The 27827-nt window shown below is 28.4% G+C and overlaps 1 protein-coding gene across 1 annotated transcript; it reads left to right on the forward strand.

The window, feature by feature from the left end:
* Positions 1–1109: 1109 nt before the first annotated feature.
* LOC100210863 (ELAV-like protein 3) lies at positions 1110–4006 on the forward strand. Its single transcript, XM_065817624.1, has 2 exons — positions 1110–1528; positions 2180–4006. Exons 1-2 carry the CDS (start codon positions 1289–1291, stop codon positions 3068–3070), a joined length of 1131 nt encoding a protein of 376 aa, XP_065673696.1. The 5' UTR covers positions 1110–1288; the 3' UTR covers positions 3071–4006.
* Positions 4007–27827: the final 23821 nt, after the last annotated feature.

A 27827-nucleotide genomic window follows, 5' to 3' on the forward strand; every position in this document is an offset into this window, starting at 1 on the left:
TAATAAAAAAAATCAACTGCAAATGTTTTTACGTTGATAGGATTACTAAAACTAAAGCACCTTAATGATACGGTCCCAGGACCTAAAAAAGACGTTTTTGAACGTTCAAAAAACGTCCAAAACGTTTTAAAGACGTTTTTTTACGTCCCGTGCCCACTGGGGTATTACTTCGTAAGTTTGGAAAACTAACATTGGTGGTAAATTTATTTTTTTTAATGTCAAAAATTTTTTTAATAAATTTTGAATCTGAGTTTGGGTGGCCCTATCAGAGGCAATTTTACGAGGTGTGTGTTGGGGGGGGGGGGAGTTGTTTCAGTCAGTACTTTATAAGAATACATCCCCCCCCCCCTCATTTTATTCGTAGAATCGCCTCTGAACCTATCGTGGTTTTTGCAAAACATTTGCATTTGACATTATTATTAACATACAAAAATATAGATTTTATATTGGACTCCAAGTAAAATCAAAGATGTTATTGCAAAAAATAAAGTATATAAGGAATTATAAGAAAACTTTATAAGTAAGAAATAATAAGAAAAAAGTGGAGACAGATGTAAAAAAAAAAAAAAAAAAAAAGAGCAAAATGCAACAGGTGTAGCGGGATTCTTTGTTTGTTAAATATGAACGCTTTTCAGCTGGTGTTTTTGTTCTCAATGAAAGAATTCAATCCTCGAGTTTTTTATTGTTATTACGGTCGTTTTGAAATTTTCGTTGACGTCGGAAACTTCTTTCTCAAGTTTTTTTTTTTCGCTTTTAACATTATTAAGTTGTAAGTTTTAAATAATAATCTTAATTGTTTGTTTCCGCAAATATTTTTAATTATCTCTTCAGCCTAATGCAATATTTTTCATGACAGTAATTTCTTTCCGCACTATAAAAATTAAAATAATTCAAATCCGCTGATCAAAACCAAACAGTTAAATTAGACGCTTTAAATAATAGATTATTTTTAAAGAAAAAAATCGTGGTGACACATGACCTGTATTTATACCTTCACAATAGAACCCATATTGACCAATAAAAACATATTATTAATGAGTAACTGACCAATGAGTTCAAAATTGCATTGTTTAAGCGAGCGGAACAAATCGATGATTATAAATTATATCAAATCCTAAAGTTTTGTAAATGTTTAGTTCCTTCTGAAAAAAGGAAGTCGCGCGAAAGTTTTACGTTAATTTTAAGTTAATTATTTTTTGAAGTTTTCGTTTATGTGCTTTACAGTTTATGTAGTGGCACTTTTTTAAGACACAAGTTTAAGTTATATATTTAAGTGTAGCCTTTGAAAATGGCAACCATACACATGATGAATGGGCATGGTCATCATCATTTAATGAACGGAGTAATAAATGGACTTGCTCATGTAAATTTAAGCGGATATCCTTTGAATTTGGAACAAGACCCTGATGATGAAAACCCTACTAATTTGATCATAAACTATTTACCCCAAGAAATGACTGAAGAAGAATTACGAACATTATTTTCTTCTGTTGGACCTTTAGAATCATGTAAACTTATTCGTGATAAGGTACAATTTAATATTCTTTTATGCCAAAGTTAATTGCAACTTACTGTTTACATTAAGTTTTTATGTTAAAAGAACTAGTATTTTTCCAAAACATTTGCTTATTTGAAGTGATTTAAATTTATGTTTAAAGACGTGCATTTAATAAATTTGAAATCAGTTTTTAATGGATAAAAAATGATCGAAAAATAAATAAAAAATTTTCCAATTTTATTTTTTACGCGAGTTTATTAAATCGAACGGTAATGCATTCTAATTTACCAAATGCTTACTGTGTAGAGTTTAGTTTTACATTCTCTTGTGTACAGTTATTTTATTGTTATTTGATATGTGTTGCGGTATTTTGATGTTTATTTGTTTCTGTAACCAGATATTTTTTTATAAAAAGGAGAAAAATAACTTGATTCAAATTAAAAAACTTTTTTGTTTAAATTTACGTTGAAAATCTTTAATATTTTCATTTATTAAGCTTTTTAACGTATTTTTAAGACTATTCAAACTATTTTTTACATTCAATCCAAGGTAACTAGGTTTATTTTATAAGACTAATCCAATTTAAAAATAAAATGTAGTTTAGCATTTTTTTTAAATTGCTTTTATATTGTGCAAGTTTATTTAATTAAAATTTTTTAACATAGAAACGGTTTATTACAGGTTACTAGAGCAAGTCTCGGTTACGCATTTGTAAATTATCAGCATGCAGCAGACGCTAGAAAAGCAATCGAATCATTACAAGGAATGAAATTAACAAATAAAACTATTAAAGTAAGTGTTGCACGACCAAGCTGCACTGAGATTAAAAACGCTAATCTTTATGTGAGCGGTCTGCCGTTAACTTGCAACGAAAATGATTTACGAGAGCTATTTGCTAGTTACGGATCAATTATTACTATAAAAGTTTTGTATGAAGAGTCGGGACAAAGCCGAGGCGTCGGCTTTGTTCGTTTTGATAAACGCAACGATGCTGAAGCGGCTATAAATGGGTTAAATAACCGCATTCCTGAGATTAACGGAGCTATAAAACCCTTGACTGTAAAATTCGCTAATCCTCCGTCTCAGAAAATTCAACCGTACTTAGATATTTTGGCTCAAGCAAAAGGTCTTGCTGGATCAGCCTTTTTGAGGCAGGTGGGTCTGTCGCAATTATCTCCGATAAATTCAAGTGGTGCATCTCTTACTACATCACCAATAAATTCTCCATTGTCTCCTAATTCTTCAGTGTTAAGAAGCAACTTAGTTGTCAATTCATCCAACTCTTCATTAAACAATCCATCATGGTGCGTATTTGTTTACAATTTACCCTCTGATGCTTCAGAATTAACGCTCTTTCAACTATTTTCGAAGTTTGGAGCCATCCAAAGTACAAGAGTTGTTTATGATGAAAACACTAAAAAATGCAAGGGATTCGGATTTGTTAATATGGCGCATTATGAAGATGCGACCATGGCTATTCTTCATCTTAATGGTTATTGTTGCGAGCGAGGAAAACCCCTTCAGGTCTCGTTTAAGCGACCGAGAAACCAAGCGGGTATGTCAATTATGTGATGTTTTTTTATTTGAAATTTTGCCTATTTTGTTTACTTTTCAATAAAATTTTAGCGTTAAAAACACTTGCATTTTAAATATTATTTCCTCCTATCCTTTTTTCTTTCTATGGTGGTTAAGTTGTAAAACTTTTAGAACTTTGTTAAATGTTTTTTGGTTAGGTTTTCAATAAATGACATATTAGTGAATTTGTATCTTAACGGGTTTAGTTTTATGCCAGTTAGATTTGAAACGCTTTTTAAAAAACTTTAAAATGAAAATATCTGTGTTCTTTCATTAATTTTTAAACGCTGTGGAAATATTTAAATTTTTTGCCATATTTGTACAAATAGACGGTTTTTCTTTTCATTTTTCCTTTATCTACTCTGCACTTTTACATAACTGAAAATTTTTCATACTATAAATACTTTGCGTTTTTTAATTGTAACACAGAGGTTTTATATTAGTCATAGAGTTTATATAAAGGAAAGATAAAAGATGATTTTTTTTTTTGTTGCTGTTGAGTTTTTTCGTTTATTTGTTTGTTTACGGAATGTAAATGAAACAATAAGATTTTAAAAATGCTCATAAAAAGGGAGCGCTAAATATATGGAATTTCTAATGAATAAATGAATATATGTTTATATTTTCATTTTGGTAACATTTAGTTTCTTTATTTTCCTTTTATCTCATATTTTTGTTTGTAGCTTTTTTATGCAAGTCCATAAGATTTTTATTTTATTATGAAAAATCGAGTTGTTTATCAAGTGATGAAGGCTATTCAATTTTTTTTTTCGTTATTACATAAATAAAAAAACAGAATTTTTATGTTAGTTATATCTTACTTTCGAAGAATTATTGTTTTTAGTTGTTTAATGTAAAAACGAATATTTATTAGTGTGATGTCTACTGATGTCCTGTAAGGATTAATTGAATACTAAATAGATTTATATATAACAGTGTTCTTTCTGACCAATAAAGCGAACATGTCCAATTCTTAGGTGCCCATTTAATGTATTGCCGTGAATAAGCAAATTCTGATTAAAACGTTGCGCGTGCTTGATAAAATTTAATGCGCAATCAGCGGAGATCAAGATTTCTATATTTTGACTTGAAGTACGGTAAGTGATAGTAAAAAATAGTCAATATAGACTTACAAAATGGAAACAGAGGCTTAGTGAAGTTCATGGAACAAGCAGAGAATAATCAAGCCGTAATTTTTACTATCGAGTATCAACTTTTAATATTTGCTTAAGCTAACCATATGTTTCTCTTCAATATTTATGGGAACTCTTTCTCGCAAATATCGGGAAATAGTGTAATTGCTACCATTGCCATATATGTACAAAACACTTATAGTTAAATCCAACTCTTTGTTATTTCTAAATGAATTTAGCATATATTTTTTCTTTTTTTTAGTATAAATTATGCATATAATCTCTGTACACATTTCACAAACCTTAGGAGTGTATATAATGTTTTATTTTCATCTTTCTAATGTATAAAAAAAAACATGACAATAAAGCTAATAAATAAATTTAAAAAAAGAACATATTTTATTTACCTATATACTTATGCTTTTTAATCGCTTTCATAAGATTTTATCTCAACGTTAAAAGAACTCATTGTGCTTCAATAAAATCCTTTTAAAATTCTGTAAAGTCATTTGATTTAAAAACCTGCAGCTTCGATATCCACATCTGACAATTATATAAAAAAAAACTATCTTTAGCATTAGTCGATTTGGTTTGTTTACCTCCGTTAGATTTACACGTCAATAAACATGAGTGCGTAGCGTTTCAACTGTAATCAGAGAATATAATATTGGCAAAAGGAAATAGGTTAGAAAAAAATAAACAAACAGCGAAACAATTAACAATATATATTCTAAAAAAAGTTAGTTACATTACATTTCTTGGGTATTCACAAGTAGTACAAACACCAATCTAAAGTAAACACCAATTGGATAATAATTATTATCCAATTATTATTCACAATTCTAACAGTAACTCTAAAATATGGGCTAGAAAGAAATTTTTTATCTCTTATTCCTTAATTTTTACTTTTGATTCCAGAAAAAAATATACATGAACAAGATCGTATAAATTGAGTACTTTTGATAGAAAATAACAAATGTTAGAATTACAATGATATTGTTTTGCAGATTAGATAATCTTAAAAAAGAACAGGCTTGTAACTAAAATGCGCTATATCTATATATATATATATATATATATATATATATATATATATATATATATATATATATATATATATATATATATATATATATATATATATATATATATATATATATATATATATTATTTGTAAGCTATCAGAGGAGCCCATTACAAAAAGTCCGAGTAAAATGATTTTGAGAAAACCGACCTACTCATAGTTGCGCGTCAACCACAGTTTAGAAACTTAGGGTTTAAGTTTACTATCCTAGTACCCCAAAAATGTTAGTAATTATAGTAAGTGGGGCATCTGGACACTTCACTTTTATATTTAAATAAATCAGTGAGGTATCACATTTTTAGAAAATTTACATTGAAAATCTGCTAAAAAGTCATTATTTTCGTATTTAAGTAAACTAAATATATTGACAGAATAGTAAAGATAACATAAAATAAATTTATATTCCAAGTTTTTTAGCTCTTTAATTTTATATTTACACATCAACATCATTAGACAGCTCTTAGATTGCTCTAAGTTGGCAAAAAAAGGTTAGATATGCTAGAATTAATTTAGGAAAATAGTATGCTTATTAAAGTAGAACATATTGATAGTATAAAAGTAAATTAGTAGAATAGTAGGATTGTATGCATAGCCTAATAACCTAATATATGAATAATATTAATGTAATAAATACAAAATAAAATATTTTAAAAATTGTTAAAACTAATATTTCTAATGTATTTTTGAATGAATTTACAAATTCTTTTAACTTAAGATTTCAATAATGTTTGTGTTTTGATGTACAATTGATGTATGTTCAATAACTTATAAATTAATTGAACTGAACACTTCAGCAATTCTTTTACTTCTTTCCTTATGTTTGTTGCTGTACTGCGAAATTGCAAACCTGTTTATTCCACTTTTCATTTCGGAATGGCACGATTCAGATGTCTGCTCATTAAACTGCCCAAGGGAAAGGCCACTCAAATCAACAAATGTTTCCAGATGTGTAGTTGCTGCATGTACTTTCCAGGTAACCGTGAGCTGTTTACCTAAAAACTAAAAAAAGTTTACTGTAAATATGTTTATCAATAACTTGGTTTCTAATACTAAGGGTATAGAATACAACGATTACCCCTCTGCAATAGTCTTGCGCATCCTTATAATTCTTTGTAAAACTTTCAATTAAAATTGAATAATTTGGGCCAAGTTTATAGCCAAAGACGCCATGAACAACTTTATTAAACTTTCTCATTGTTTCTAAGAGAGGACACAGTTCAACAGATATCATCTCAAGTTTGTCGCAACTTTTAAGTATCTTTCTACACGTGTTTCCTTCAAATGTTCCTCAATGATAACCTTTTCGAAGGCAACCAATGCTCTTGACCCAATCTATATGGTTAAAAAATTCCATCAGATGGTGAAGTTTTGGTAATGGAACTTCTCTTATAATAATTAGGGATTCATCTTTTATCTTAAGCAGACAGGGCTTAATGACATCCTAAATATATGGAAATAATAATTTTTTAACTTTTTTAAAATGATAAATTTGTGATGATACAATATACTTATATTCATTCTTTTCACAGGAGATCCTGAAGATAAATACAGTTTATAATAATCATTCAAAGATTGAAGTGTTCTTAACTCTCCAGAAAATAGTTCAGAAGAACCTTCACACCATGCACAGGCATACTTTCCTCCATGAGCCTACAATTTTATACAATAATTCAATTTATAAATATATTGTTGGGTATAAAAACCTTTTCCTAACATAGTTTTTATCTTATATGTTGTCTTAAAATTATTTTAAAAAAAAAACACACCAAAATTCCTAGCAACATGTTGATTAACTTCATGTCAGAAGCCAATGAGTACTTGCATTCATGCAACTTCAATCTTTCCACAATCCTTTTCATGTTAGATTATATTTGTATATAAATATGAGTAAAAATAATGTTTTCAAAAATACATTTTCAAAAAGACGATTATTAAAATATAAATACCTGAATCCATCCCAACCTTTACAAATGTGTTTAGTGGAACCTGCCTTCGATATTTCATTACAAATTCCAGAAATGTTGTAATATCTTCAATATATACCAAGTCTCTCTTCACTGTAGCATAGTCATAACCTTTTTCCTTTTCTTGAAAGTCTAATATTTCAGTGACATAAAAGTTGGAAAGTAGTTTACTTTTTTCATCCAGGGTTTTCTCCCTGTTTGACTCAAACTTTGCACCACTTCTCCACAAAGTTTTTAATATCTCATTAGACTTAAACTTACTAAGTCCTAAGGTATTTACCAAAGCTTCTACCTCATTATAAGGAATCTTTCTCTGATCATTTTCCCGAGTACCAAGTGTAATATGAACACTTTTACGCCTTGAAATAATATAAACTGTTATTTTAAAAATATATATCATAGCTACTTTTAATTAACAATATTTTACCTGTTCTGAGAATGGATTGAGCTCCTAAACTTTGCTCTTAATCAGAACAAATTTTTTTAAGAAGGGAAGAAGCTACTTGTTTCTTTGCTTTTTTTAGAAATTTTAGAAATACTCTCTGAAAGATTTGTGCTAGTCTTAAAAGGTGAACATTTGTGGGTTTTACCTTTAGCAATTTCACAGAAGCATATTTGGCAAAGTTTTAGTGTTGAGTTAGTTCCCTTTTTCATACCTTTATTTAAAAATCTATTTCTTCCTTGACTTCATATACTGCATAATATTGAGTAATCTCTAGAAGTTTGCAAGCTAGACAAATCAGCATTTTTCCATTTTAGAGTAACTGTGTCTGCAATAGTTTTACCAGCCTTACAGAGATATAAGTTTTTCTTACAACCTGGGCATAATCTTGTAGGGTAGGAAAGTACTATCAGTGAAAACTAAGGCTTACAGAAAACTTGAACAAGACCTTCCAAATTTTTATTAACTGGAATATATTTGTTGTTCTTTTCAAGGTAGCAACAGCAGATGATCTTTTGAAAAAGTACATGATCTTTTTAAAGATGATATTCTGTACTCTCCTTAGAGAGCAGAGGAGCCATAGATTTAATATATTAGGTATCTATAATAAAATTAAAATAAAAATGCATAGTCAAAAACGTATATTTTTATTAAAAAATGTTTTTTTGACTAACTTTGAGTATTCCAATTATATTTATGTAAAAATTTTAAATTAAAGACCTTAAAAAGTTAGTATATGGACATTTCTTTTTTAAATTTCAATTTTCTGTCAGTATATTTAGTTTTTTTAAATGCGAAAATAATGACTTTTTAGCAGATTTTTAATATCAATTTTCTAAAAATGTGATACCTCCCAGATTTTTCTAAATATGAAAATGAAGTGTCCAGATGTCCCACTTACTATAACTATTAACATTTTTAGGGTACTCGGATAGTAAACTTAAACCCTAAATTTCTGAGCTGTGCAACAGAAATTAATATTTTCTTTCCCTATTTTTAGGACAAAAAACTTTTAATTGTTCTAACATTTAAATATACGCGCTTTACTTTAAAATATAATAATATGTTTCCTATAATGAAATTTATCATTCTTAAAAAGTCTCCAAAACTTCATTTTTCCAATGCATTGTAGTTTAGGGGCTTAAGATATGTAGCGCAAATATTGAAAAAATGCGTGGCTTAAATATTGTCTGAATTTTAAATAAATAACTTTTTTTTTCGTTACTTTGGACCGTTTTTTGTATACTTCCGTCTAAAATGTTTATTTTGATTTTATTAGATTCATATTCATTTGTGTAGCATCTTGTTCCAAAAATAATTTTCTAACGCCCCTGCTAAGTCTGGTTCAAGAAATTATCTCATAAGTATTTTATCAGGGTTCTCGAAACACTTAAAAATTTGCGGGGGCCAAGATTTGTGGTATTATAAAAGTGTTTACTGAGTAGTATTGTAAATGAAACACTTTTACAATACCACGCAATAAGTTACGCAATAAGTTACGCATCTTTTTAATGTTTGTGCTACGTTTCTTATGCTCCTACACTACAATGTATTGGAAAAATGAAGTATATCTATTATTACCTATTAAACATGTTTTTTTATACAAAATTATTTTTAAAGGTTATTGTAATAGCCTACGGCAATATATTTGACAAAAGCTTTTAAATAATGGTTGAGTTTTGAACGCAACTATTTTTTTTAAGAAATGACTTTTGGCGAAAGCATATTTATACAATTTTATGTCTAAACAATTTTTAGAAGTTTTTGTAACTAATTCATAAATAAACAAAATAACATATATTTTTTAACAGATTTGATGGAACCTAATAACTGATGTATTTACCATTTTAAATATAGTTAAAACTTAAATTCTTATTTTAAAGTATTGGTAATTTTTTTTACTATAGAAATATTATAAAGTTAGTTACTTAACCGATAGCCCCCTCAAACCTAATCAAATTTTTTGATTAGGTTCGGGGAGGTTATCGGTGAATTATGTGGCTAAAATTTAACAAATTGTTAATTTGTTAAATTTTAGTCACATAGGGGTTGTCCATAAATTACGTTAACACAATAGGGGGGAGGGGGGTCTAAATTCTTTTGGTATTTGTTGACAGGGGGGAGGTCAAAACAAGTTGACGTCAACAATGTTACTTCTTTTAATAAATTTAGTTGCTTAAAAAAAGGAAAATTAGGCAACGTTTGTTGTTCTTTGTTACATACTCGCTCAACCTTCCGTATTTTAATAAAGCTATTTATATTTCTACTTTTTAAAAACAGTGTTGAGCTTTAAAAAGACCCGACACGTTCAGAAATAAATAACCACACACGAGATATTTACTCGTAACAATGTTATTTTTTTAAAGTTATCGTTTGTTAGTCTGCTAAACAAACAAAGAAGATTTATGTAAGTACTTGGTCTATTATATACTATTTAAACGTTAATATCAGGGGTCGGCAACCTGCGGTTGATGCTAGCTCTATGCACAAATACTAATATAATATTGAAATAAAGATTTGGTAGATGATTTGAAAAAATATTTAAAATGAAGATGTTGGTAGTTCTTTAAGAATTCAGTTTTTAAAGTGCTACCAACATCTTTGTTTCAATATTATATTAATATTTGTGCATGGAGCTAAAGCCGCATCTTGACATCGAAAGAACCACACTAGGCTCGCAAGGCGCAGGTTGCCGACTCCTGATGTAAACATTTAAATAATATAATGTTGACCATGTACTTACATAAAACATTTTTGTTTGTACAGCAGATTAAAACTTTCTAAATTGCAAATTTTGGCTCTTTTTTCTAAATAGGTTGCTGGTGCCGGGTTTAAACAATTTAAATGCATTTTTCATACAAATTATTAAATGCATACTAAACTCTGTTAGAAAGTTAGTTGACTTTTACTGTGAAAAGTTATTTACTTGTAAAACATCTGTTAAAAAATAATGTTAATATATAAATGTTAAAAATAAGTTGTCATAATATGACAATTTATTTTTAACATTGTAATAACCACTTAAATGTCAGAAAAAATGTTGAATTATTTAAAAATAAATAGAAGTAAAAAAAGTTATAAATAAATGAGTAGACTTATTTAAACTGAAAAACAGTCACAGCTTTTTACTTTAAACTAAATAATCCATTGATATAAAAACCGTTATTAATATTTTATTGAAATCAAAAGATATTAGTTTCAAGCATTTTAGAGTTACAATAAAATATCATGTAAAAATCACGAAACATAGCAAATTTTAAAAGTCAATGGTTGGTTATAAACGCTTTGTTGTTGCCTGGCAACAAAGCTAATCAAAGAGTTTATCATTAGTATAGAGTATAGACAATAGATTAAAGAACTATAAACACACATAAAATATATTTTCTTATATATGGTAGCCCTTTAATAAATCTTACTTCGTCTTTTGACAACCCTAACATCTTGGCGCCCAGGACACGTATGTCCCTTTTGCCCCTCCCTCTCGTCGGCCTTGCACAAGTGACAATTTAACTCAGCCTTCAGAATCATTTAACTACTAAACATTGTCGCAAGAATAGTTTTTTTATCTTATTGGTTGGTTGTTTTTTAAATTGCTATTACTTTTTTTATTTTTAAGTTGATCATTGATTGCTTGTTTTAATTAAGTGTTCTTTTAATTACCCAAGTGTGTGTGTGTGTGTGTGTGTGTGTGTGTGTGTGTGTGTGTGTGTGTGTATGTGTGTGTGTGTGTTTATATATGTATGCATGTATGTATTTATGTATATATTTATTTATGTATGTATGTATTTATGTATGTATGTATGTATGTATGTATGTATGTATGTATGTATGTTTGTCTGTATGTATGTATGTATGTATGTATGTATGTATGTATGTATGTATGTATGTATGTATGTATGTATGTATGTATGTATGTATGTATGTATGTATGTATGTATGTATGTATGTATGTGTATATATCTATATACTTCTATATTTTATAAACTTATTACAGCCATGTGGGCTTAATTGTTATTTTTAAAGGGGCTCTATGAAAAGATTGTGGTAACACAAGTCATGGCCGTGCACAAATTTTGGGGGCCCCAAGCATCCTTCAATTTGGGGGTCCAACCTCCCCCTCCTTCGAAAAAAAAAAAGTCTCTTTAAAATTTTTTATTATATTTCTCACGTATAATAGTAATTAAGTAGTCCAACTTTTGTTTCTTACAATATTTTTTTTGTCTTTTGTTTTGCAAACTCTTCAATCACATCATGGAAATCAAGATATTGTGCTAATAGACACTCAATAATAAAAATGGCAGGATTACTTGTTTGTTCTTGTCCCATAGTTGACCATAAAAAATTGAAGCAAAAGTAAGCAGTGTAATCACTGAATTTTTGAAGAGTTCCCCTCATTTCTGAAAATTTGTGTAACAATTTAAAGGAGTAAAATGGGTTTTCTCCAAAGTTTGCAGAATGATATTGCTTTATGCGAAGCAATTTTTCTGTCAGTTCATTTTCAGTCATGTCACTCTTTATGATTGCTTCATACAGTTTTTGATATTCCCACAAAAAAGATGATATAGTAAAGATTTCTTGAATGGCATAGAGTCAAGAATGTAATAAAAAACCGCTCCAAAATGTTGCTTCCTCTCCTGATTCTGTTTCGGTTGATTCCATGAATCGTTCATTACCTTCAATTTGCTCCCAAGCAAAACCTTTTCGCTTCACTTTTTGGTGGATTGGAAATTTAGAACTGATTTTCGCAGCATCTGCAGCCAATTTAGCTTTTTTCAAAACTGTTGACTATTCCTCCAAAACAGATTTAAGGTGACTGATCAATGCTTGAAAATTTTTCATCTGAATATTGCCTTATATGAATAGTTGCCTTTTTTGTCTAAATGACCTAGTTTCAGCAATTAATCAATGTGAGGATTTTGATCAAAACTCCAGACATGAGAACACATTTGAAAGAGCTCAAAGATTATAGGGGACCTCTAATCTCAGTTTTTGTTTGAGACGAATAAATACAAGCTCTGAACTTTTTCTGAAGATTTAATGATTTAACTTAATTGATTAGAGAAAAGACGAATTACGTCAAGTCTTTTAGTCCATCATGTTACAGGTTGCCTGCAAAAGATACACCATGGAGACTCTTTCCAGTATTTCCCTGCGTTGTGTTTAAACAGTTCCACAGAAAGTTTCAGCATCTGTACAGCTTGAGGCAGCATTCTGTTCAAACAAATTTAATTAATGACAACCACAGGTTGATAATATAGACAATGGGTTCTTTATTTGTAGGATTGCTTGAAAACCTTTGACATGTTGGTTCCATTGTCATAGTCTTGGCCACGGCAGTTTTCAAATTAGATTTCTAAAGTTTCCTAAATTTCCAGAAATAATCCTGCAAAACAGATCTATTCTTCTTTGGACAATCTACAAAGATAAAAAATCGTTCTTCAATTGAAAATTTTTCAGGTTCTTCTACATGTACATATCGAATGATAAATATAATATGTTCAGTAAAGCTTACATCAGCAGTGGCATCTACCATAATTGAAAAATTCTTCTCAGACTTGCATTCTTATACGATTCGCCTGCAAACCTCAGCTGCAAAAAGACCAATAAATTCATTTTGAAAACAATGACTGGTGCAATGCACCTGAAACCATTGACCATTGTCCCGTAATTGTTTAACTTTCATTACATATCTCTTGAGAATTGGTCATAATGTGAAATTATTTTCAGCAATCCTAAGAAATTTTCATTTGAGAATCTCCAATTAGGTCAGATTTTCCACAAAAAGCCAATCTACGTTCACAAAGAAACAGTATCACATTCAAGACTTGTTCTATAACTTTTCTCCAGGTAGCTGCTTCGTTGAGGATTTGGCAATTCACAAAATGTGGAAATATGAAACTTGATTTCCAGATGAAAATAATTGAATTAGAAAACAAAATACTGTTGTCTTTGCTGGGCTAAATTCAAGCCAATCTCGCGAAAAGGATTCTTCATTTGGCATTCTGATTTTTAAAACAGACATTGAAAATATATGATTTCAAGTATCTTTTGGCATATCCAGTGTAAAGGGAACGTAACCAGCCCTGACAAACCTATCCAGCTAAGTAAAAAAAATTGAAAAAAGGAAAAAATTTTAATTTTAAAGTCACCAATGTCAAATGGCTGCAGCAAAGCAGCCCTTTGTTATTGTTATATTATATAAACAATATAGCGGCATATTATATGTAATATATTAGTATAATATATTACATATAATATTGTATGTTTATCATTATTAATTTATAAATTAAATTAAATTATATAATCAAACGAATCGCCTGTAAAAACAACTCTTCATAATACGTCACTTTTAAAGTTTGTCTTGCACTAGGTTTGATTGCATGACAACATTTTCTTAATATTCAAGATAAGCTTAGAAATAAAATTTAAGCAATAGCTTTTCAAGATCAGGGTTAGTTCTATTGACTATGATAAAACTTGCTTGCTCTATTGTTGGCGGCATTGAACATTTGTGCTGCATATTTGTGTGAAAAGTTGTACTGATATGCTTTGAGGCGTAAGAATAAAGGGATGGAAAAAAAAAAACCCCCGGAAGTTTATTGCATTTCTGCGAGTAAATTTTTTTAAGTCAACCACTGGTGGGGGCCCCCATAGGAGCCGGGGCCCCGAGCAATTTGCTCGGGTGACTCGCCATCTGCACGGCCCTGACACCAGTCATCCGTATTTTCTTTGAGCCCCTGTCTGTTTTATATATTTTCTTTGTGTAACGTAAAAGTTTCATTGTAATTTTATTATTTATTTTTATGTGAACAGCGAAGTATATATATTAATAAAAAAATATATTACTAAAAAAAAAATATTTAAAAAAATCAAAATTTATCACACACAGGTTTTGATTTGTTTTGTGATAAAAGTTTTGTTTTAAATACATCAATCACATAAATTAATTAAAAACTAAAAAACAATGCAACTATTTTAATTTACCATGTAGTTATTTAAAATAAAATTATAATTTATGACAATAATCACTTTTTATCATACAAACATTATAACCAATCACATTTTCTTAAATTTTCTTAAATTCATTCACGATAAAAACTGTTAAATCACTTTAGTTCTCAGTATATACTATATATTCTTGTAAAAATTTTGTAAGATTGATGAAACTGTGTCACATTGCTCGACGATAAGGCAAGAATGTCTTTTTCCTGCTCATTAAGTTGAATTTTATGTCCATTGCAATATATAAAATGGCAAAATAAAACGTTGAAAATCTTTTGTTTAAGAAAATGAGTTTAAAAAGAATTATTTTTTTTGAAATCAATTTAGCATAATATATTTATAGTTTTATTACATCAAAAAAAATTTTAAACTCATAATAAAAATAAATTTGTCTTATCTTGACATGTTATAAAAATGAATATCAGTAGCTGGTTTTAAACTTTAATTTTTCATTACAAATTAAACTGATAAAACTTTATGTTTTGTAGATAATCCAAAACTACCAGTCAGATATACTGTTCATTAAATCTTTGATTTTTTTGAACATGCAGCTTATGACGCTTAATTCTAACATTTTTTTATAAGTATTGTATTTGCAGCAAACTTTCTTGCTTTTTTGATAGCAGTTTTCATATTTCTAGAAATTTCTAGAAATAAGATTTTAAAAGTACAACTCTTGACTTACCTTTCAATGAACCATGCTGTAAATTTAAAGCAGCTGATGCACTTACCGCTCTCTTCAATTTGTAAAAAAAGTATAAAAGTTTATAAGAAATTATCAAGGGGATTTATGTAAATTTTTTTTGCAAATAACACAACTTAAATGACATTTTTTGTGAAAAAAAATGTGCAAAAGAAAACAATTAACATATTTTATTAATGTTTAACATTTTAAAATTCGCTATAAATGGCCAGCCGATAACTTTCAAATATATGGTATAGTGGATAGTCATCGGCTTGCCACTAATGGTCCACTAAATAACCGATGAGCAAAACTACGGTGGATCACTCAAAATTTCTATAGTTTCACTATAGAATGTTTGGGAATTGTAAAATTTTTGAAATGTCACATTAAGTTTGAATGTAAATGTGTAAATCAATTTAAACCATAATAATTGCTTGAGGAGAAAAGTACCAAAAATGAGCTTGCATGCTTTTCAAAATTGAGTTAACGTTTTCTTTTTGTAGTTAATGTAAATCATTACTGATAAGTAAATTATGAAATACTAAATGTATATAGTATATACCATATGTAGTATATATCATATAAAAATGTATATAGTATAAATCATATATAGAATCTGTCATAAAATGAATCATAATGGAATCTGTCATATAAACTAAGTTGATAAATTAAAAAGTTATTTAATTATCCATGTTTACATTTTCGTTGTATAAATTACTTTTAAATTTTTGTTGTTGTTGTTGCTGTTATTATTGTTGTTTCAATTTGAAGTTGTTGTTGCTGTTGTTATTATTATCAAAATTATTATGGGGTTGTCCATAAATTACAGAAAAAAAAGGGACCATACTAAACCTATAACAAGTAATATGAAGTTGAATGATTTGTTCGTAGAAAATACTTTTTTATTAGGTTATTGTCAAACTTATAAAGTTAGTTGGTGAACATATTTAGCGAGCCTTAATATATATATATATACATGAAAGTTAGATGTTTCAATTTGAAGTTGTTGTTGCTGTTGTTATTATTATCAAAATTATTATGGGGTTGTCCATAAATTACAGAAAAAAAAGGGACCATACTAAACCTATAACAAGTAATATGAAGTTGATAAATGTATATAAAATAAACATTTAGCAACATCTAACTTTCATGTATATATATATATATTAAGGCTCGCTAAATATGTTCACCAACTAACTTTATAAGTTTGACAATAACCTAATAAAAAAGTATTTTCTACGAACAAATCATTCAAGTTCAAATTACCGAGGAAACTAATTAAATATAAAAAATATATTTTTAAAAAGATAATGCAAATATAATAAAATTGTTAAAATCATTTAAATACCATGCTAAAAAAACATATTTTTAATCTTGCAGATTATAGTTCCAAAGAACTTGTGAAGTTATTTGAATAAATTTTACTTATCGATATTAGTAGTAATTATATATTTATCTTTATATGTATTAGTTATTATATCTTTGTTAACACATTTGTATATGTTTTGAAATCTTTGAATATATAAAATCGGCAAATAATTATTCCAAAATATCTTTTAAATTGTTCAAATAATTCATTTTCATACTATTATCAGTTGTTCTTAAAGTTTTAAGAATCTTTAACAGATTCTTAAAACTTTTTGATGCTTTATCATATTAAAAGTTTCTCTAAATATATATATATATATATATATATATATATATATATATATATATATATATATATATATATATATTTTTTTACATTTTTTAATCGTTGTACAATTTTATAAAGTAAATAATAAAATAATAATAAACTTTCAGAAATTTACAATGATAAACAATATAAAAAATAAAGACAAGGTATCTGAAAAAAATCATGAAAACTTTGTCGTTGGAGCCTTAACTAAGCATTTAACAAAGATAAAAGAATTAAAAAAAAAAAAAAAAGAATTACATATCGTATATCGACTATAGCTAAAGATTTCGAAGATTTTCTCATCAGAGTTGAATTCAGGCGTAAACCAACATTAATATTAGCAAAGTAAAAAGTTTAAAAACAATATATAAAATAAATAAACTTTATATATTCGTAGAGAAGTATATATTAAATCAAAAGGTAAACAAATATACATTTTTTTAACTCAATATACTATATAATGAAAGAATAAGGTTAATAGTTTATTTTAAAAATGGCAAAAGTTAGTAGAGGCGAATCAAAATACTGCCAAACAATTTTATTCAAAGGTGTGGCGCCCAGTTGAAAGTTGTGGCGCCCGATATGCAGCACCAAACTGATTAAATTATATTTGACAAAAAGGTTTATTTAAAAAATTTCTCGAAACGTATTTACTAATAAGTAAAAAGCTCTTTGCAAACAGCTAAGAATAAGTTTTTTTTTCCATATATATACAAAACATAAAATAGTAAATGCATTTAGCTCGCATATATTTAGAATTCTTATTTCAATATAATGGTTCAAATGAGTGAAGTGATCCACCAAAATGATTGTACATTAAGGTGGTATAGCACCATCTATATCTACTTTGGGCCCCGACATGTTTTTAAAAATGGAACACTATGATATACATGCATTAACTTGTTTATTAAACTACAACGGGAGTGAGTGTAAATTCACCAACTAAAGGTTTGGATTTGGAATAAAAAGATTTGTTGGACGGACGTGTTTTGACGGACGTAAAAGTCACAGTTGGTGTAAGGATACAGTCGTGTTTGATAAGGGAGCCTTACAAAATGAGCTATTTTTACAGAAAATACTTTTAAAAATTTGAGTGCTCTCACAAAAACCTAGCTAGTTTTAAAAAAAAGGTCTTTGACCTTAAAATTTTTTTTGAACATACTGCTTATTTTTGATGTTGCACGAGTTGATGTTGCACGAGTGTAGTTGATGTTGCACGAGTGTAGTTGATGTTGCACGAGTGTAGTTGATGTTGCACGAGTTGATGTTGCACGAGTTGATGTTATGAACTGACTAGAGTTAAATAAAATAAATCACACTAAGATTATCTGAAATTCTGAATTTCTTAAAATATAAAAGTATGAAAGTTACTAAAAAAATACTTTGCTTTTAAAAAGTATTCATTTACTTTTATTATTCAATTAAAAAGTATTAATCTACTAATTTACAAAGTATTAAATTACTTTACTTTTAAAAAAACGCTAAAAAATCAATTAGTAAAGCGCTTTCTATTTTTGTTTTTGAGGGATTCAAAACTTCAAAACTTATTATCTAACAAATTTCTAAGAAGGGGAAAATCACCAGAGATAGACAACGAAATTACGTTTAAAATATTAGCGTATAAATAAACTAAAATAGATTTAAGTTTTTAAACTTAACTAGCTATATGTTAATACATATATATATATATATATATATATATATATATATATATATATATATATATATATAGTTTTTCAAAAAATTAAGTTACTTTTAATTGTAGATAAAATAAATAAATCATATTTTAAATAATTTTTGAAGAATATTTATTAGTTATACTTAAAAAATTAAATTTAAAGTATGCTTTTTATCAAATCGCAAAACCGTGTATTTTCATCAACACGAATTAACTACGTTAAGTAGACTGCGTTCATTTTTTGACATTTTCCAAAAAATCTCTTGTTTGTATATTCCATTTATATATTTAGTCAACAAAAAATTAAACAACAGATATCTCCACACTTTAGAGTTTTGAAATAAAATGATTTAAAAAATAAAAACTTTAGGAAATGACATATAAAAAGTGGAGAACAAAAAAATTCTAGCCTCGCGTTATTTTATCGAATGTAATAATAACTATTAGTAAATATGAAAACTTTAATTAAAATAATTAAACACTATAATTGTAATTAAATAATTTCATAAGAGACTAATGCGAATGTACACGCGCTAAGGAGTCGATCATAAATTACGTCACGCAACTTTTTACCATTTTTTACCTTTCCCCCCTTGTCACAACATCATAACTCGTAGTAATAAGTTCCACATGAGTCATCGTAAAACCACTAACCCTTGCTCCCCCCTCCCTAATAGCTTGGTGTAATTTGTTTATGAACAACCCCAAACAAAAAATATCCACAAGGCTTTGTCTCGGGTATTTTGTAAAGTGAAAATTATAAAAACTTGCGTTGTTGTTAAGTTAAAAAGTTAAAAAGTTAAGTTAAGCTAAGTTAAAAGAGAAATAGTTTAAAGCAGCCATGGCGCGCGCTTTCCTCAGAAACAAAGGATCAGTGGTTCAAATCCCACCTATAGGCAAGTTTTGCGACATCGGTTCGGAAGGAGGTGTGAACTTCCAAATAAATGCTAATCTGCGGTGCTCTGTGATAAGGCCGTAAGGACTTTTTGGGGCACGTAAATAAAATAATAAAGTAATAATAAAAATAGCTACGGTGAAAATTTTTTCACTCAAAATGGTGAAGATAAAACAAGATAAATTTAACCTTTGTTGCCAGTTTAATTTATAAACGTCTATTTATATATTTAATACCATTTAAAATTTGGTGTTTCAATTAAAAAATGTGTTTCAAGTCGAAGTCTTTACACTTGGGTCATTTTTATTCATTTTATACTTTAAAACCACTAATGTCATTATAAATGACACATTGATAAAACGTTATGAGTGACATGTTACGGGCAACCCGGTTTTTAAACATACTTTAATTTTATTCGTCACAGTATAGCATGCAATAACGAAAGCAATTAATTTAAACAAATTCTTTATTTTCAAAAAAACGCGGAATTCCTGTTTTAGTAAGAAATATTTTTATTAGGGTTGTTTGTCGGCTGGTAAAACATACAATAAGTTATGATTGACTTTATAATTAGATTAAATTTGCATTAATATATATAATGAGCGTTTAGTTATTTTTATTTATTAAAAAATATTTAAGGAAAGAAACGCAATACAAAGTGATGTTTCGATTTTTTTTTCGTTATTGACTAGGTGATGATTTATCAAAATTTCGTGGCTTTAACGTAGCTGTGGTTACCGAAACTGTACGGATTCCACAACCATAACTATGTTAAGGTTCAATTTAAAAATGGTTTTATATAGATTTTTCCTAAACTAATTAAACATTATAGTTGTAGTTTAAAAAATTTATGACAAAATAATGAAAAGAAAGACACACAAATTATCAACAAATTATCAAAAAACGAGAACGAGATCTCGTCTCGTTCTCGTTTCTCGTGAAAAATGGGACTTCTCGTGAGAAACGAGAAATATAAAATTCTCGCGAGAAGTAGAACGAGACTTAAATATTATATTATTTTCCAAATTAAAAATTATTATAATTTACAAAATGCTTAATAATTTTTTTTTTTAATTAATTAATATTTTGACTCCGTAATTTTTAATTAGATTTTGAATTAGATTTTTTAATTAGATTTTTTTTTTAAATCTAATTAAAAAATTTTAATTAGATTTTAAATATTTTTAATTAGATTTTAAATACAAAAACTTTTTGTATAAAATGGTGCACTTTTGACTTAATTTCATTAGTTTACCAGTGGAATTCAACTTGACACATATTGTTCATATTGAGAAGAAATATTCTTGCCTCATTTCAACGATCAAAAATGTCACCAAGAAAAAACAAAATCTCGAGATATTTTCAAAAAACAAGTGACGGTGCTGAATGCAAGGCGTGCAAAAAGTCTTTGAAAACAAAAGATGGAGACACAAGCTCTCTTCATTGTCACCTCGAAAAAAAACACAGCCAAGATTACGTTGAGTATTCTGAAAAAAATGACGACTCTCTTTCGAATTGAAACCGAATGACCGAATTGAAAGAAAGCTTTCAATTCGGTCAAGAGAAGTACAAGCTGAAATGAAGAGCATAATAACGGAGATTACGTCAAATTTAAAAAGTGCTGCATTTACTTCTGACCTTTGGACTTCTAGAGCTCAGGACAGCTACATCTCTTGGACTTTTCATGCTATTGACGAAAATTGGAGACTACATCACTAGACACCCGATGTCCAACAGTTCCCAGGCAGACACACAGGTACCATAATTGAAGGAAAGCTAGATTCTTTCTTAGAAGAACTAAATTTGCCTGCTGATTTGCCAATGTACTGCGTGAACGACCAGGTAAGAAACATGAAACTTGCAGTCAAATTATCAAAGCGCCTTGACCAATACTTGTGCAACAATCATATTTTGCAATGTGCAGTTCGAGACTCATTTGGAATGACTGCTGGAATGGATGATGCGTTGCAAGCATGCAAAGATTTGGCTTCTTTAACTCACCAGTCAACAGTTGCAGCTGAGTTGTTTGAATCAGAATCAGACGCTCAAGAAATCGATTTTAGACAGTTACGCCAATCTGTTGACACAAGATGGAATAGTGAACTGGATTGCATGGCTTCTGTCCTATATCTAAAGAGTGCAATTATTAGCTTATGTGCAAATGAAGATATTTTTTTCTTCAAAGACCATCAGTGCATCACAGTGGAAATCAATCGAGGGAGCAGTAGAAATTTTGGCACCACTTAAAGAAGCTACAGAAACGTGGTCGGCTGAGTCTATTCCAACAATTAACACTGTCGCCGATTCTCTTTATTTAATCCATGACAAAATTGATCAATTTATTGAGACGGATGGAAAAAATGGCTACGGTGTCTTGTATGCAAAAAACTTGAAAAGCTGAATTGAGAAAAGATTTCCTCTTTGTCACACTGGAAACTTATTGAGTGCTGCAACAAACTACTTAAATCCTGCTTTAAAGGGACTTCACTTGAAGCTCTTCAAAAATTTTCAAACAACAAAAGAACGGTTAGCCTCACAGGTTAAAGATAATGTTGAGTGCCAACCTGTTGCCAGAGTCCTTTCAGCAGATTTGTCCCCTAATTCAAAACTGAAGTGCAAGTTAAACGTCAGACTTTAAACACAAGAGCCAACATCTGAACTGAATCCTATTTTGAGCGAAATGTGCCAGTATGAATATCTCCCAGATGCCAAAAAAACTTTCCGATTCTTGATTGGTGGAAATTGCATTCTTGATTGGTGGAACATTGATTCTTGATTGGTGGAACATTGCCAGAACTCTCTTCATTAGCTAGACAAATTTTAATTATTCCAGCAAGTTGAACTAAATCAGAGAGAGTTTTTAGCTCAGTTGGAAATGTCGCCCGATCATCCAGACACAACTTACACCCAGAAAAAGTAGAACAAATCATCTTAATCAGAGAAAACATTGTCTTGTTGGAAAAGTTTGGCAAAAAAAATCTGAATTAATATTTGAAAAAGTTGTACATTTTTTTTTTTACATGGATTTTAATAAATTTGTTTTCAAAAATTGTTAAATTTCTCGTCTCGTCTCGTTCTCGGTTTGAAAAAACCTAGTCTCGCTCATAGTTAGTTTTAATGAATTGTAAACAAACTTAAAGGCTAGATCAAATATATTAGTTATTGAGAATAATTTTTTATATTCTTTTACGTGTTTAGTAAAATGTAACTTATTTTTAATAATGACACCAGGCAAAATTTATTAACTAATTCAATTTTGAACTTATCATCGAATATGATTAAAGTTGGCAATATTATTATTATGATTTTTTAATTTTATTTAGGTGCCCCAAGAAATCCTTACGGTCTTATCCCAGAGTACCGCAGATGAGCATTTAATTGGAAGTTCACGCCTCCTTCCTAACCGATGTCGCAAAACTTGCCCAGAGGTGGGTTTTTTTTTTTGTGATTGTATAATTTTTTTTTAAAATCAATAAGTATTAGTAGTGTAAAGAATTTTTTTAGAGTTGCTTAGCTTTACTTTAGATAAGCAACGCTGTTTCACATGAATGATTACATTTGAAACCGTATTGGTCATTGTTCAATAAATCATTTTGTTCAAAATATGCAGTTATTCTTTTAGCAATTATTCGTTCAAATACTTTCGTTAATGGAGATAAAAGTAATTCGTCGGTTTTATTGTTATACTTCGATTTTATAGTAATACTTCGATTTCCTACTATTTAAATTTTTCTCTTTTCGTACTTACGTGATTAAAGTGTAAAAGAATAAAAAGTTTTTATAATATTTTAAATATAAAAATTATATACACGCTGTTAACGATACCTTTATTGATGATTTTATTACCCTTAACGATAATTTTATTGATGACTTATCTAAGTTCCATATCACGCATGTCCATTTATTCGTTAATAGCTCAACTTGCCTCACACAGTAGCTCAACTTACTCCGTTGGGGCAAGTTGAGCATCTCGGTAAACTTTAGGCAATTTCTTTTCAAACAAATCAAAATTATACTTTTTTTCAAACTATTTTTTAGCATTTCCAATAGTGAAAAAATTATGTAAATCTGACGCACTGTTTATGAGATCATTTAGATTAAATTCAGTAAAAATTACTTAAACGTAATTTTTATTTTTATGATTCTGTTTTTGAAATGGGAACCATTCCTTTGATAACTCGCCCGACCAGAGTAACTCTAAAATCAGCTTCTCTAACTGATAACATCCTAACAACTGATATTTTAAACAGCGACTTAAATAAAGTTATCTTAAAAACAGACAAAAAAATATATGATCATTTCCCCATCTTTTTTACCATAAACCTCAACTCTAAAAATATGATTAAAATAAACATAAAATAAAATTTTAATAATGTAAAATTTTTTCCTAATTTTTTCATAATTTTTCATAATAAATAATGTCATAAACATTTTTATAAAATTAAATTAAACATAAAATTTAGTTTAGGCAACTATAACCAAAAAACGTTGAGCAATTCAAAACACAGTTTTGAATTGCTCAACGTTTTTTACTGCATTGGAAGAGCATAATTTAACGATAATTTTTTTTTTAAAGAATTTTACTCATTATCAGAATTTTATTTTGTTTATGATAGCAATTTTCCTTTATATAAAAGGACAATAAATCAGGAAAAAAATAATTCTCCCTGGGTTACCTAAGGTTTAAAAAGATCGTCAAAAATTGAAAGGAAGTTATACATAAAAGACTGATAAAAAAATCAACCAAGAATTAGAAATTATACAAAGACTACAAAAAATTTTTAAAAATATTCGAAGAAACTGCAAAAATTATTGCTATTCCAATCTTCTCAAAAAAGCACAAAAATAATTGTAAACGCTCGTGGGAAATAATAAAAATTATTACCGGTTAACCAAAATCATACTTAGGTTCCCCGCCTCACATAAATGAAGTGGATAGCAATAATATATATATTTCTCAAACGATAGCTCACAAATTTAATAAATTCTATATTAAAATTATCTAAAGTAATTTTTAATACCGAAACCTCATTTAAAGATTTTTTAGTACCGATGGATAGTTGCATTCATTCAGATGGGTTATCTACTGAGTTACTATTTGAAGAGTTTTTAGTACCGATGGATAGTTGCATTCATTCAGATGGGTTATCTACTGAGTTACTATTTGAAGATTTCTTAGTACCGATGGATAGTTGCATTCATTCAGATGGGTTATCTACCGAGTTACTATTTGAAGATTTCTATGTACCGATGGATAGTTGCATTCATTCAGATGGGTTATCTACTGAGTTACTATTTGAAGAGTTTGAAAAAGCTTTCGAAACACTAAAAAAAAATAAAGCATTTGGACCTGATGAAATTAATGGAAACATAAATATAGATTGCTTTGAACAAATAAAATATATTCTTTTTAAAATCTTTAAATCATCAATTGATCAAGGAGTTTTTCCTGATCAATTGAAAATTGCTAAATATATTCCACTATTCAAAGATGGTGATAAATCTGAATTATTATTTACCGACCTATATCTTTCTTATCTGTATTTTCAAAAAATACTAGAAAGAATCATGCTCAATAGAGTATTTAATAATTTTAGTTTTAATAATCTATTATACAACAATTAGTTTGGCTTTAAAAATAAAAACTCAACTATGCAATTATCCAGTTTTTTCTTTTTTTTAATTTTCTTTACCGTATAATAATATTTATAATAAGATAGTAAATATAAAATAATCAGCCGGAGAAGGAACATGGTATACTCCGCCTTATCGCTGAGTCTCTGTTTTTATTGTCGCAATTTGTTTATTTTATTTTTTCAAAATTAACAATCAAACAATAGGTTAAAAAAGGATATTAAGTAAACTACAATACAATCCAGATTTTTTTCAGATGTTTAATTTTTCATGATGAACAAAGAACTTCAAAACATATCTTAATGGTTTAAATGTAACATATTAACATTAAATGTAAGCAAAACAAAATGAATTCTCTTTCACCCGCTCTCCAAAAAACGTTTTTTACCCTCAAATCTACCAAAAAATTCTTATTAACCAAATTGAAATTAAAAGAAGTTCTGTCACTAAATACTTTGACATTTTTATTTACAAGAACATCACATGGAAACATCATATTCACTGTCTGCTTGAAATTTTCAAAAATTGTTGGAATTTTATATAAGAACCATGCTTATTTAGATTCAACTAAACTTTATTACTCTTTTATTCATAGTTAAATAAATAATGGAGTAATTGCCTGAGGAAGCACTGATCAAAGCAAGTTGCAATGTCTTTATCGCCGTCAGAAACATGCAATACATTTACTTAATTTCGTTTAAATAAATTCGTTTAATTAATTCTGCGAATAGGTTTGCACATTTCTCGATATTTTTTTATTAAAGTGAAAACTCTCGATGTATATAAAGTAAATGTATAGAAATTTATCTTTTGTTTATTTGTGGAAGTATGATTTACATCCATTAATTTTTAAAGACCTTTTTTTTTTGAAGCCATTAAGCAAGTTAAATAATAATATATATAACATAATAAATATAACATAATAACATAATATAATATAACATAATATATAACATAACATAATATAACATAATATAATATAACATAACATAATATATAACATAATAAATATAACATAATAAATAATAATAATGTAAATGAACCATTCCGTCGAACAAAATTCAATCAAATTTGTGTCACTTATTGAGCGGCTCATCTATGGAACAAAATTTTGTCTAATTTTGACTTACCCCTAACTTATCCTGTTTTTAAAAATAAATTAAAAGATATCATTCTTTCTATTTAAATATCTTAGAATATTTTTAATTAATTTATCTTGTCACAATATGTTTTATTGTTTTGAGTTTTATTGTTTTGATGTTTAATTTTTATTTTATAAATGAGTACAATTTATATTCATATATTTGTTCGATCTATTGCTTTAATGTTTTTTTACGCACACTTTTGTTAAAAGACGTTTTAATATTACTATTTTACGTACTCTCCCTTGTATAAAGCTTCTGATGATGACAACGAGAGAGGAAGGGGGCGGGCAAATTTACAAAATTGTTTCGTGTATCTTACACAACCAGTTTAAAGAGAAATTCAAGGTGTCTTCATTACTAATCTTTTCACAAAGTATAAAAATTTTACTGAATGTGCTAAAAACCATACCAGCTCAGCATATCATTGTGGGGCTCAGCGAGATGCTGAACACTTGGCATTAACAATAAAAGATCTATATAAAAATATTCTTTTTTAGATAATTTTGTAAAACGAATTATTAAAAACAACTGAAAGAACTGTTTCTTATTATTTTTGCAATCTTATTTTGCGGAACAAATGACTTGGTATTACGTGAGAAATATAAGAACAAAGAAAATGTCCAATAACGTTATGAGTATAGAATTGAGAGAGGAGACTTAAAAAAACATTTTTGATAAAGCTGCTGATAATGCCCGTTATACATCACATCGAACGCAGAATGATTTATTGATTTGTTTGAACATGCTCTTCGAGAGGATATTGTAAAAGCTATTGGATTCTTGGTCCTAGTTGATGAAACAGCAGATATTTTAGGAACTGAACAGTTATCAGTGAAAGTGCGGTTTGTTAATACGTCAATAGAGAAAGCTATGATTCTTGAGGAATTTCTTGGATTTTTACCGCTGAAAGGTATGGATGCTCTAACAATATCTGATATAACCATTTAAAATTGCAAAACATTTGGCATTCTACTTAATAATTTGCTTCATCAAGGTTATATTGGGTGCTCCACAATGGCTGGAAAAGAAAATTGTTTTTTTTCAGAATTTTCAATGCATGCTATTCGAATTAACACGACAAATGCACATCAGCTTTATTGTTCAGCAAAGTCCATCAAATATTATTTTGCAATACTGAGCCATACTTAAACCAGTAACTTAGGCTCTTTAAGCTTAATAAATTGGAGAGATTAGATTTTTTATCTACTGCGGAATTGAATTTAGTGACCTATATATTTTACTACTTTTTGAACAATACTTGCACCGGATTCCTGCAGCTCGCGTTCAAAATTTATGGCAATGGTACAGATCTGGTAGATTAGAGAAATGAAAAAGGATTGACAATATAGCTTTCCTTATACGATACAGATTTCCAATATTATTACGAATAACCAACTATAACTATTTTGCATGG

This window comes from Hydra vulgaris, chromosome 14 (genome assembly GCF_038396675.1).
Source record: "Hydra vulgaris chromosome 14, alternate assembly HydraT2T_AEP".
Classification (NCBI taxonomy): Eukaryota; Metazoa; Cnidaria; class Hydrozoa; order Anthoathecata; family Hydridae; genus Hydra; species Hydra vulgaris.